The sequence below is a fragment of the Pseudorasbora parva genome, chromosome 19 (assembly GCF_024679245.1).
Source record: "Pseudorasbora parva isolate DD20220531a chromosome 19, ASM2467924v1, whole genome shotgun sequence".
NCBI classification, from domain to species: Eukaryota; Metazoa; Chordata; class Actinopteri; order Cypriniformes; family Gobionidae; genus Pseudorasbora; species Pseudorasbora parva.
Genome location: NC_090190.1, coordinates 35,099,072 through 35,111,213, shown reverse-complemented (window position 1 = coordinate 35,111,213; position 12,142 = coordinate 35,099,072). Strand labels below are relative to the sequence as shown.

General features: G+C 38.2%; 1 protein-coding gene across 2 annotated transcripts in view; it reads right to left on the bottom strand.

Annotated features, from left to right (window-relative positions):
* The window catches only part of pvrl2l (PVR cell adhesion molecule related 2 like), a 197,728-nt gene extending 185,821 nt beyond the window's left edge, over window positions 1-11,907 (bottom strand). Inside the window, exon 1 of one of the 2 annotated variants that reach the window (XM_067426582.1) lies at window positions 11,471-11,907. In XM_067426582.1, the coding sequence (XP_067282683.1) occupies window positions 11,471-11,534 (64 nt within the window). In that variant the 5' untranslated portion in view covers window positions 11,535-11,907. The remainder of the gene's footprint in view (window positions 1-11,470) is intronic. The other variant, XM_067426583.1, reaches the window with a different exon arrangement.
* Between the last annotated feature and the right edge of the window lie 235 nt (window positions 11,908-12,142).

Genomic DNA, 12,142 nt, shown 5'->3' with positions numbered 1-12,142 from the left:
CCATCACTGTTCTGTGAAATGGCGCAGGATTTGACACTCACCAGTGTGAGAAAGTGAGACAGAGAGAGTGAGAGAAATGGCCGCCTGAGAACAGCCTTGGTTATGACAGTACAGCCAAACTTTGGAAACTGCTGGGCTTCGAAACTCAGGCCCACTCTCCGGATCAGAGAGCAGTTACCTATGCGGTGTCAATGCGTCTGACACTCAACCCACCGTGAGGTTTCTCATGACAGAGAGATAGGCATCGGATGGAAGAAACAGGGGAAATGAGTGTGCCAATCTTTGCGGGACCCCTCGCACAGGACAGAAAATGAGAAATGAGATTAAACGGAGAACAAATGGAGACATCTGAGACATGTTCTAGCAGAAAAGTTGTGCTTTGCATATGAACTTTGTGATTTATATTCCATCTGTTTTTCTCACACAACCTGTGTAAAAAATTATGGAGCATTTACCTGCTGTTGTTCGGCTAACTCAGGCAGGCGTCCTCTGAGAAATCTACTCACGTCTGGACAGGAATGTCGTTGTTTGCGGGATATTATTTTAACCTTTGTTGGATACCGTAAGCTAAATTTCTTATTTTGCTGCTTGGCGAACCTTCAACATGGATTAAGACCTTTTTACCGATCTTTCTGGTTAAGATAACAGTTGGTGGTTCAAGTCCTGTTAGCATTTTGATGAGGAAACAAGCTAGATGATCTAACTGGTTCACAAATAAAAGGTTTTGTTGAAATTCCAAGAATGACTTGATATGGTTTTGGTAGCATTAGACAGAATGTTTTGCCATGTGCCATAATTTTCCAGCAAAAATAAATAAATACATTTAAATAAATGTACTGCAACATTAAACATTTGATTAAAAAAACATTTATACATGTGCAAAATATAATAGTACAACTAATAATTATTATTTAAAATAAAATAAAATAAAATTAAACAATACAACAACATGTATTAGAGCTGTACGATTAACCGTGTAAAAAACAAACAACAAAAACTGGTCAGGCAATCGGGAGGAAAATACACGTACTACTAAGCCTAGCTGATATTACCGGTATTTCTCCCATATACCGGTAATGAATGTTGTTTATTTCAATAGCCTTTATGATGGCCATCAGAGCAGATGACCTTCACTGCCTACATCCAAAAAAAGTCTCATCTTTAAAAAAACTATACAGGGATCCCAATCTGATCCCATCTGAATCAGTGCATGAAATCACAGACATCTGCTGGTAATAATTATAACTCAAACATCTTTTGGAATACTAATCTCATTTGAATACGTAATTCATGTGAGATCAGATTTGCAAAAACACTAGCGGCAGATTGAACAAACTGCTAAGACTAGTAGTTAGTCATCATCTTTTTCTTTAAGAGTGTAACTTTAAGTCAGTTACTTAAACATGTAGATTGGTCTAATTTGATAACGAAAAGGAAGACAGATGATTACCTCTAACTAACTGCTAGTTGGTCATACCAGCTCTTAAGGCACAACATGATGGCTTTGTTAGCAAAAATGTAAATATGAACTAACTGAAAACATTTGATCAAATTATTGGTTTTATGCAACTCACATTACTTGTTTAGCCTTATACTCTATCATATGCTAACAATATTATATGTACAATCTACATCTGAAACAACAATGTACTAAAAGCGGAAATGTTTTTTCTTTGCATTATTCAAAGATGAAAAACGAAAACAACTACAATTGCTGCATTCTGCTGCCAGACCAGTAGATGGCGTTATCCCTTTGTAAAGAAGCACTACGTGCCGACAGACTGAATATGCAATACACGAGGTCACAGTTTTCATAAATTCGCATTGATATAGTTTTCATGCAGGCGACAACGGTATAATTTTCCCAAACGCGCACTTTTGCATTTCCAAAACACCATTGTCATGTAAACCAACAGCTAAAATGCACAAAAAAAGTTGTAATTTTTTTAGTTTAAGCCGAAGTTGTGTAAATGGGCCAATAATTGGGCTAATTGGGAAATCTTAAACTAAATAAGAGCTAAACCTCTTTCTTTTAGGTGTCTTTGCACATATTTTCTGCATTTGCAAGGACGTAGGTGTGCCTGGAAATGGACAAAGCACTTGTGAAAAAAATCTCCAGTGTGCTTGTGGGGAGCGTGTTGCCATGGCTGGATAACCTGCGATTCTCAGTATCCAGACAAGTGTGATTCTGTAAACTGCATTTCTACAGTCTGCAGAAGGACGCCTGTTCCTGCTCCATTACTAAAACCTCTTTCAGCCATTCCCATCGCTACAAAAAGCTGAACAAACTGCTAGTGCTATATAACCGCCAAGTCAGCTGGAATTAAAAAGCAGAAACACACACACACACACACACACACATAGGACGGCTAAGTCAAAGGCATCACAGTCAACCGCTCAAATAAACATTTATGAAAATTCCCCACGGAAGTCATTTTCCCTTACATCATGACTGGAGGTCCATGGAATCCTCAAGAAGCATTAGCCTTTCACCCTTCAACTCAGAGCTTTGGATGGCAGCAACTCCGAAAATTCTCTCCAGGGTTTAAGTTTCCAGCTTGAGACATGCCTGTCATCTCAATTCACCCAACCAAACTTAAAAACCATAAAACTTATTTATTTATTTTGTTTTGTTTACTCCCAAGGTCTTAGAATAACAGCTCTGGTTAGAAGTCATTCTATATTACACTGGTTATCACCAAAGGGATTCAAAATATTAAAAAAGGAGCAAATATTTTTCCTTCACAGCATCTAAAATGCAGTTCTCTACCACCTTTCGAGTTGCTTTTAAATAAAAAGAATCAAAAATTGAAACAATTAACTTAATAGATGCTCATGGTATTACTGCCGATCGGTGCATGTTATTCTGAAATCGAGCTGTTAATCAAATCATGACAACTTACACAATCCAATCAATTCAAACCTTTTTTTTATTCATAAAGTCCCCATGAAATCAAAATGTAAGTGGTGTTTTTTTTTTTTTTTTTGGCTTTTAGTATGACTATGTTAGCCTTACTCTTATCTATTAGCTAGTGTGCTTCAAAACAATGACATCATTCACATTTAGAAGATATAAGCATTCAAAACATACAATCTCTCAAATCCGCCAATATGGATCAATGATTTTGATGACATCACACTGCACTTCAGCAGATTTTCTGTCCAATCAAATGCTCTCTAGAATCTGAAGCATCTCATCCCCTATAAATAGATGCTGAAGCTGCAGCTAAAATCATTCACTTGTTCACGCATTTACTATTTTCTACATGGTAAATGGCGTATAGTGCACTATATAGGGGATAGGGAGCGATTTAGACAATGTAAATATGCTTTCCATTGGGGCGAATGAAGTCTGGTTTAACGTTAGAGTCAACGCAAACCACAAAAGGCATCTGACCCATTTGAATTCTGCACAGAATGCTATATTGTAAAGCGATATGGAGGAGTTTAGAAGGAGAAACGGTTAGAAATTAGGAGGAAACCGTTGCTTTAATAAGCTCAACGGCTCTGGCCAGGCTGTGATATAAACAAAACGGTATTGGCTATTTTAAAAAGGGGAGGAGCTGTTCGACACGTCCCGCCCTGTCTTCCTGATTCGGCGCAAAATATGTCAACACATTGAGTAATGCTGCGCATTTCAACAGGGGCCTTTAAATATTGTTCCATTCTGAAATATGTCACATCAAATAGGTTGCACACACACTTTGACTTTAAAAAGGGAGCTTTTAATCAAACACAATCCAGTGCTACAATTAAAATCCTTGCAAACCGATCGTGAAGACCCAAATCATCATTCCGCAAGCGTAACTCAACAAGATTTAATTGCAGATTGCAATTGACATGGTCTTCAAATTCATCTCTCAGATATAAAGCAGAAGATGAGAAAATGAGATCCTATAAGCCTTCTTTTTTAAACAAACTAATTTATTGTTGGTAATGAGGTTAACACGGCTGTAAATTACAGAGGTCTGCTGAGGTGAAAGTGTGGTTTCTATTAAAAAGGTAGATTAAGCACATAAAAGTCATACACACACGTCCGCATGCGTTTCGGCACAATTAAAAGCAGCGTGCTAACGACGTGGGGCTAAGAAAGTCAATCAAGCGGAGAGCTTCTGAAGAAGATCAGTCGGTAATTAAGGCAATTTCAGCTCCGCCCTCGAGAGGATCTCAATGAATCAGTGTAGTTTGCGCTAGCTCAGACAAAGGCTGTTAAAACATAATGCCCGCCACCGATGCATTGGACGGATGAAGGGCCGGCTAACCTGCATGTATGGACCCGTTAAGCTAATAAAAAATCAGAGGTTTTAATATGCACTCATATATCTCATCAGATTCTTCCAAGATCAAATTACCTTTGGTGGTCTATGCTATTCACATCAATTTTATAGCTCAACACTCAATTATTCAGATGTTTCCTCTAAGATCTCTTATGAGCAATAAAAACAAATAGAAATGACTTACATGAAACATAAATGGGAACTGCATTAGGTCTTCTGAGCTATGAAAGAGCAACATTTATGTGCTTCATGTGCGTAATCCACCACCAATACATCTGACAGATGAAAAGACAGCTAACATGAATTTTAAGACACGTTAAGCTGCAAAGAAGAACTAGATTTGCATATTCCTTGAGGAAAAATGTTCTCTTGCAGAGCAACAATCAAGTGTTAATGCTTGAAGTAAGTTTAGGTTTTAGGCTTTGGTTCTGTGCAAATAAATGCCACATTTAGGGTTGGTGAATGTACTGCTGTTATCAGTCAGTCCTAAAAAAAAAATTGATGGTACCACCATTTCTGTAGCACTGATAGTAGCAAGTGTATATAGGGTACCCGCGCTGATAGACGCTGACTTCAAACTCTATTTACATTGTGTTTTTACAAGCGTTACGCTTTGTAGGCAGTCACAATCATATCTGTTAAGCAGGTGAACACAATGGCCTATTAAAGGTGCTGGTCAGAATCCGCTGACAACGCACAAGGTTTTGTTTAGTTCAACACAAACTGCATGCATGAGTAACAGTTACATGTAACTAGACTACAAAATTTAATTACAAAATAAAATGTAACTAATCAGTTCAATTAAACTTGAATTACAGTTACTTATGAAAATGTTAATAATTACAAAGAGGGGTAAAAAGTAATCAAATGTAATCCGTTACATTAATTGATATAATTGAAATAGTTACACTACTATTACATTGTTAATAGGGTAACTTGTAATCGGTAACCTATAACCTTTCCAAAGTACTCATCAAACCTGGCTGCATGCTTATAAATCCTTTCATTATGACTCGGTTTGAGAATAGTATGAAAGTTTCTAGTTCTTGTTTCCGCCTAAGGATTCTGGTTCCGTTAAAATGATTAAACAACAAAACATAATTTAAAAAAACACAACCCTTTTTGTGTTTAGTCTTTATACTTGTCAAATGAGTTTAACAGACCGGTAATGTCAACAAATTCAACATATTTAGCAATTTTTGCAAAAAATAATATTTTCTGAAGGAAAAATCAACATTTGTGCTTTCTCTGAGAGAATTCACAGACCTCTCCAGGCTTATTGTATCTCTAGGAGTAGAGAACCCTCTTAGAAGGGGTAGAATATGCTGGAACACACACACACACACACACACACAAGATCCAGACAGGTGAAACAGAATATTTATTTTTAAATCAGTCTGAATGATCGATTCATAAAGACTTTGCTTGTTCCATTACTGGATGATTTAGCATTTTTGAATGAATCTCTTGAATGAATGTTTCAATAACGCATACATTTTTTAACAGTCACTTGTGTTCATGAACGTTTTTGAGGTATCAGATGGAAGCAATATACTCTTGATTGTGATTTTGATAGTTAATACCTGAACTATAAACTTTTATCTCATTACTTCTGTGATCATTTGAATATTCATAACAGAAATATTGATACTGTGGGGATTTAAAAGATCACACAGTGAAGCGGTTTCATACCTATACATAACAACTGCTATCTCTGGCTCAGCGACGGCACAAACACAGATTTAAATGTTCCGATGCGATTTTGTCAAAGCTATAACAGACACAGGCAAATAGTTGCCATTTAGGAATAAGATTGCGAGGGTGTTTGAATTGAGATCGACATCTTTTAAAGATTAATCATGCAACTCCACTATCTCTCTCTCTCTCTCTCTCTCTCTCTGCATTGATAGGCTATCTAACGCAAAGCATACAAGTAGCGTGTGGGCTTTTCAAAGCATTCATTACTATATTAATATTCATGAGGCGAGGTGTCGATATTAAAGGATAAGCTCCCAGCAGTTTGCCCACAGAATGTTTTTAGGCATTTAAGAAAAAACATAACAGGTTCTGGATTAAAAAACGATTTCTCGGTTCACAATTCTAATTATAACCAACAAAGTGTAAACACCACACAATGTAAATGAGAGATTTTGCAAAAGTGCAACTCCATGTTTTGTTTTCTGTAAAGCATATATGACAATCAACATGTAAAGGCAACTATGGTTGTGTGATATAAGATGTGAAAAAGAAAACACCATAATAACAATTCAATATATGCAAATAACTATAACAAAAACACCCAAAGAATGTAATTTGCATATGAAAGCAGTCAAGGTACTTTAATCCTTCTGTTGAACAAAATTTTAAGTACATTTTCACCGTATTGTCCTGGTTGGTCCCACTTCAGGTGGCCTTAGCTACTATGAACTTACATCAGAAAATAAGTACAATGTACTCATTGAGTTCATATTGCATTGCAAAACACTTTTGCTGCTACTGAGGTGAGATACGGGTAAAGTTAGGGACAGGTGTGGTGGGATGGGTAAGTTTAGGTGTAAGGGATGGGTAATTATATATGTAACAACATTGTTACATATAACAACAGTGTAATTATATATGTAACAACATTTTTTTAATGTAAGAACAATGTAAAAACGTATGTACAAAATAAGTGCATTGTATCAAATTATTCATTTCAATGTTAGTACATTAGTAGCTACGACCCCCTAATATAAAGTGGGTCAGCATGCTATATAACATGCAAAAACAGATAGCACACATAACACTGTGTTCTAACCAACCATTTATACACTGTAAACATTTAAATAAATAAGTTACCTGGTTGCCTTAAAATTTTGAGTTCATTAAAATAACAAAAATCTGTTAATACAATAAACATTTTTTAGAATCGACAATCTTTATTTCGAATATTATTAAACAATAATTTATGGGTAATTGATTTGAATGACAAAAATAATTAAAGGTAATTGTCTGTTTTATTTGTGATGACAGTGAAACATGCCAAATTGTGCTATTTTCATGATTTATCACATTTTTTATGTGGTTCAGATACAATACTATTTTGAGTTCCTATTTATTAAGTCAGTTTCCTTCATTGTATCAACTCAATTTTTTTATTTCAATAAACTCCAAATTTCAAGGCAACCAGGTTACTTACTTTTTTAAGTTAAACCAACAATATTTTTTTACAGTGTAGCTGTAAACTTATATCCCATCGGGTTAGGAAACATATTTAAGCAGAAACCTATAAAATGCATTTTAATACTTAAAGGGATAGTTCACAGAAAAATTAAAATTCTGTCATCACTTTCTCACCCTCATGTCAGAATCAAAACCCAGAGGACTGCTCGATTCATATGGATTTCATTTAATTTCTCTTTATGAGCATTTTGAAGCATCCGAATTTTGAGTGAATAGACTTTCAATGGAGAGACAGAAGACTTTCAGATTTCATTAAAAATATCTTAATTTCCATTTTAAAGATGAATGGAAGTCTTATGGGTTTGAAACGACATGAGGGCGAGTAATTGATTACAACTTTCATTTGTGGGTAACCTGTCCCTTTAAGTTAGACACCCTGAGGTATATTAATGCACCATAGCAGTGAGATGGCTGTCGCTCTTAGCTTAAAGGATTGATAGAGATGAAGGCGTTGAAAGTTTTAAAGAGGGTGGAAAAACCCTTTGAATGAGTTCAGGGTCACAGCAAAGATTGATTTCAGAGCCCACACACACACACAAAAAAAACCTCTCTTTAACCATCATTTTATCAGGCGCAGTGGTGGGTGATAAGACGGCATGGCTGGCCTCCAGGAGTCCTCCGGCCTTCACTAACGGCACCATATGACCACCTCAGCGCTGAGCGGCAGAGGAGGACAACAAGGGAAAAAAGAGGGAGGCGGGAGAGTCAAAGAGACAGGGAGACTGAGAGTATCTCTAACATGCCGTGAGACAAACAGATAAATCGCGAGGCGGACGGAGACACAGAACAGATTTTCCATCTGTTGTGCGGCAACATCTGATTCCCCGTTTACGACTGCAGCACATTTTCAAGTCCAGCGAGCAAGATTGCAGCTATCAAACAATTTTCGGGTTGTGCGCTCTGGAACTTCTCCCTCGTTTCAAATATATCATCTACATTACAAAAGAGACCTCGGAAATGGCTCCTGGATAGTAGGGCCACAATAATCTGTAAACCATGCGAGACGGAGGTAAGTCGAGGACAGGCAGGGAAACTTTTCCGTTAACGCACTCTGAGAAAACCGTACTCCAGTGCTCCGCTCCAGACACTCATAAACAATGGACGAGGAAGGGACAGAGGGTCTTAGGCGACCAATCACTAAAGCCACCAGAACAAAGGCTTGAGACAGAGCTCTGAATGCACACTGGGAGAAAAAAAGGAGGGGTGCGGGGAAAGGGCACTCATTCAAAGGCTGGCAATTTTAGTCCCTTGCATGCTCAACGTGGGTGTGGGTGAGTGTCAGAAAGAAAGGTTTCTTGTGAAGGTGTTAGTTTCATTCTACGCTCGCTTTTAGACAATGCAGACACTGAGGCCTTTTGTTCTTGGAAACCTGTTGGCATAGAAGCATTTTGTTCGGCAGGATGAAAAAAAGTATACTAGGAAATGATCGCGCCTTTGTGAGGGAGCTGCTCTTTGCCGCCGCTCTGACATTTGTTGATTCTGACAGTAATAGAAGACCAAAGGGAGCCAATAAGGAACGTATCTACTTCCATTTGTCGTGCTTCCCTGATCCCAAACTGAATTAAACACTCCACAATAATGTTTTAAACTCCCCTCAAAGACTCTAAAACAAGATGGATGCCATCAGATCCCAAATGAAAAGAGGTCTCCATGACAACTGTGAGGAACCTTCACCTCACCCCTAAAGATCCCCTCTGAGAACTAATACACAAACCTTTGACACGTACCAACAAGATTAATGGGCTACCAAAAGTCTTGTGCACATGGTAATAACCCTCCGCTCATCCTGAGGTGCAAAACGCCTTATCCCATGAAGAAATTAATAGAGGCGAACCCCAGAGTGTGCCCACGCAAGTTGAGCGGCACTGAAATCTTGGCATGACTAATTGTGTTGCCACGATTCATCCATCCAAAACTCATTTATCCAACGGCCAAGATGCTAGTCTTATTCCTTATGAAATATGTGCACAGGGAATGCTCAAATGAATCGGGATTCATTTACAGTCACCCGTTGTCAGTATCTCATCGAGTTTCCCAGCCTTGCCCATGTACCCGAAACGCCAAGCACATGTTGTTTGGGACTAGAGCTGCACAATTCATCTTTAACACATCGACGCGATCTTAATAAAATGACAGCAATTCGCAGCATCAATATTTATGTTACAAAAATTCTAATTATCACAGAAATTATGAGGAAAAAGATTGAAATTCTGGGACTTTAGATTGTATCACTAACATCGTTACACCAGTAGGTGGACAACAGACTTTTTTTTATTTTTCATTGAATCATTCATTCAAGAGATGAGTTCTAAAACGCAGTAATGAAACCATTATGAGTGAGTCATTGATTAATTTATTCAGAGGAAAATTATTCCAATTCATTAAATATTCCAAAAATGCAGCAATTAACATTTTATTAGAACATTTAGTTAATTACTTTTTGTCTATTAAGAATCGTAAGAGAACCTGGATGTCCATTTCAAACTAAACCATCGTGATTCTCAATTTATCCAAAATCGTGCGGCTCTATGGGACAAGTATGCAATAAAATACTCTGGATTATAATTAAATAATAATAAAAAATGCATTCACACTGGCTTAAAACTGGTTTGAAACCTGCTCGACCAGTTGACCAGGTGTGCACCATCCCAAAAAGGGGCGGAGCAGAAATGAGACAGCCAATGAAACAAGCATGTAAAAAAGTAATGCATTAGTAAGCTGTAGTGTAGTCTAAAATGGCTCCACATTTGTAATCCATATTCAGTTTTAATAATCATTCTAATTCTAAGAGAGTAATGATATCCATGCCCCAGCTACAACAATAACACCAAAGAGAAACAATATTGTTAAAATCACCTTCATAACTATTCAGTGGGTGAACAATAAAAACATTGACAGCCAATCAGCATTTAAAGTGACAACACTTATAATAATCCTAATGGTATGCCCCCTCTGTGTGGACGCGCCATCGTTAGAGTTATCGTTATTTATGTGAACGGGCTTCTATTTTTCACCCTTTTTTATTTTGGGCAACTCATAAAAAAAGACTCTTCTGCATTCTGGGTGGAACTTGAACGAATTTTGGGATCATAGCTAGTACAGATGTAAAAAAACAGTGATCTTGTAGTCGATGCACCTGCGGTTAGTTGCGCAAAGTGCACACTACACTGACAACCCGACACAGAACAAGAAACCTGAGTCTAAATATGGGCAAAGCTTTAGTGTAGCCTCAGCTTAGACAGAACCGCAGACATGTCTCTCCTTATCAGAGGAAACCAGCCCCTCTGAGACGCCATCAAATAACTGTGATGTTCAAACCACCTGGGAAGAAATGTCTAGGTCCATCACTACTAGCAAGACTACTGTGGCAAACAAGGGGAACAGGAACTTAAAATGCAATTTTATAGCAGTGGTATCTCAAAATAGCAGAAGACTTGCAATACAATTCAGACATCATTATATTTTATGGAGTTACAGTCAGCAATAGACCTGTAAAAAACCTTTAAGTGTTAACAACTAAACACTGTTGCATTCCTTGCCTCCAATATACATTATGATACATATAACAAAAGATGTATCAGATTAAAAGTTTCAAACTGTAAGGTAGGTAATTAAGCAAGACATTATAATTACACCTGCTGTCGTCCAGCCAAAGAAAAAAAAACTGATCACGACAGGCCACACCTTGCGTAACATGGCGTACGAGACAAGGGATACGGGTTACGGTCAGTGGCTCTTATTAAGTTGACCAGGATAACCCAGATAAGCAGGTAAGCCGTAGAAATCAGCGCGCGCGAGCGTAACACATGCCTGCAACTTGCGTATCAATACACTTGGGACGGGCGACTTCATGCTAAGCGCCTACTAGAGGTAAGCATCACGCAAATGACATCTAGGTACAGTTTCAAATGGACAAAAGAGACCGGTTGAGCTGTAAAAAGATTAACCCACAAGTTACTGAGTCACATTACCTTGGCTGGACAGAAGGCACGCGCCAAGAATCAGGCAACAGTTTATCATCGTAAAGTCGCTCATTCCGCTCTTGTCCGCGGGAGGTTAGGCAAATCCTGAAAACTTTAGCATAAAACCTCTTTCACTTTGCGAAGCGAACCGGGGGCGGTGTGTTGAGGCTCGTCGGGTCGGAATCTCAGTCTTACAGTCCGCTCCAACAGCGAGTAAAGCCCGGAGTGTGTGTACAGGTATGTTATTGTGCTCGAGCCGAACGCCGCTCAGTCCTTCTGCCTGACTAGCTCACTTGTTCTGTTCGGTCGCGAGCTTGAGAGCGCTACAGATGGAATCGGTCGTGATGTCATCGTCGCGTCATGTCATAGTGGGAACGGAAGGGCTTTGAAGTTTAGAACTTGTGGATCGGGTTCTAGGATGCACCATTGTCGCGTCTAATCCACATATTCTGGGTTTCCGCGTTAAGAGCACTGTTTTTGGTTGAGATTGTTATCGGAGTGGGAAATTAGCCAGGGATTTACACAGAAATCCCCCTGTGGTAAATTCCTCTGGGCTTTACCTTTAACTTGTACAATGAGCTAATGCGTAACATTCTATAGCACTATTTTGATTCGAAGTAGTAAATCAAATAAGACATAAGTCTGTGACGGTAAACAACTGTACAAAGAATATCGAATATG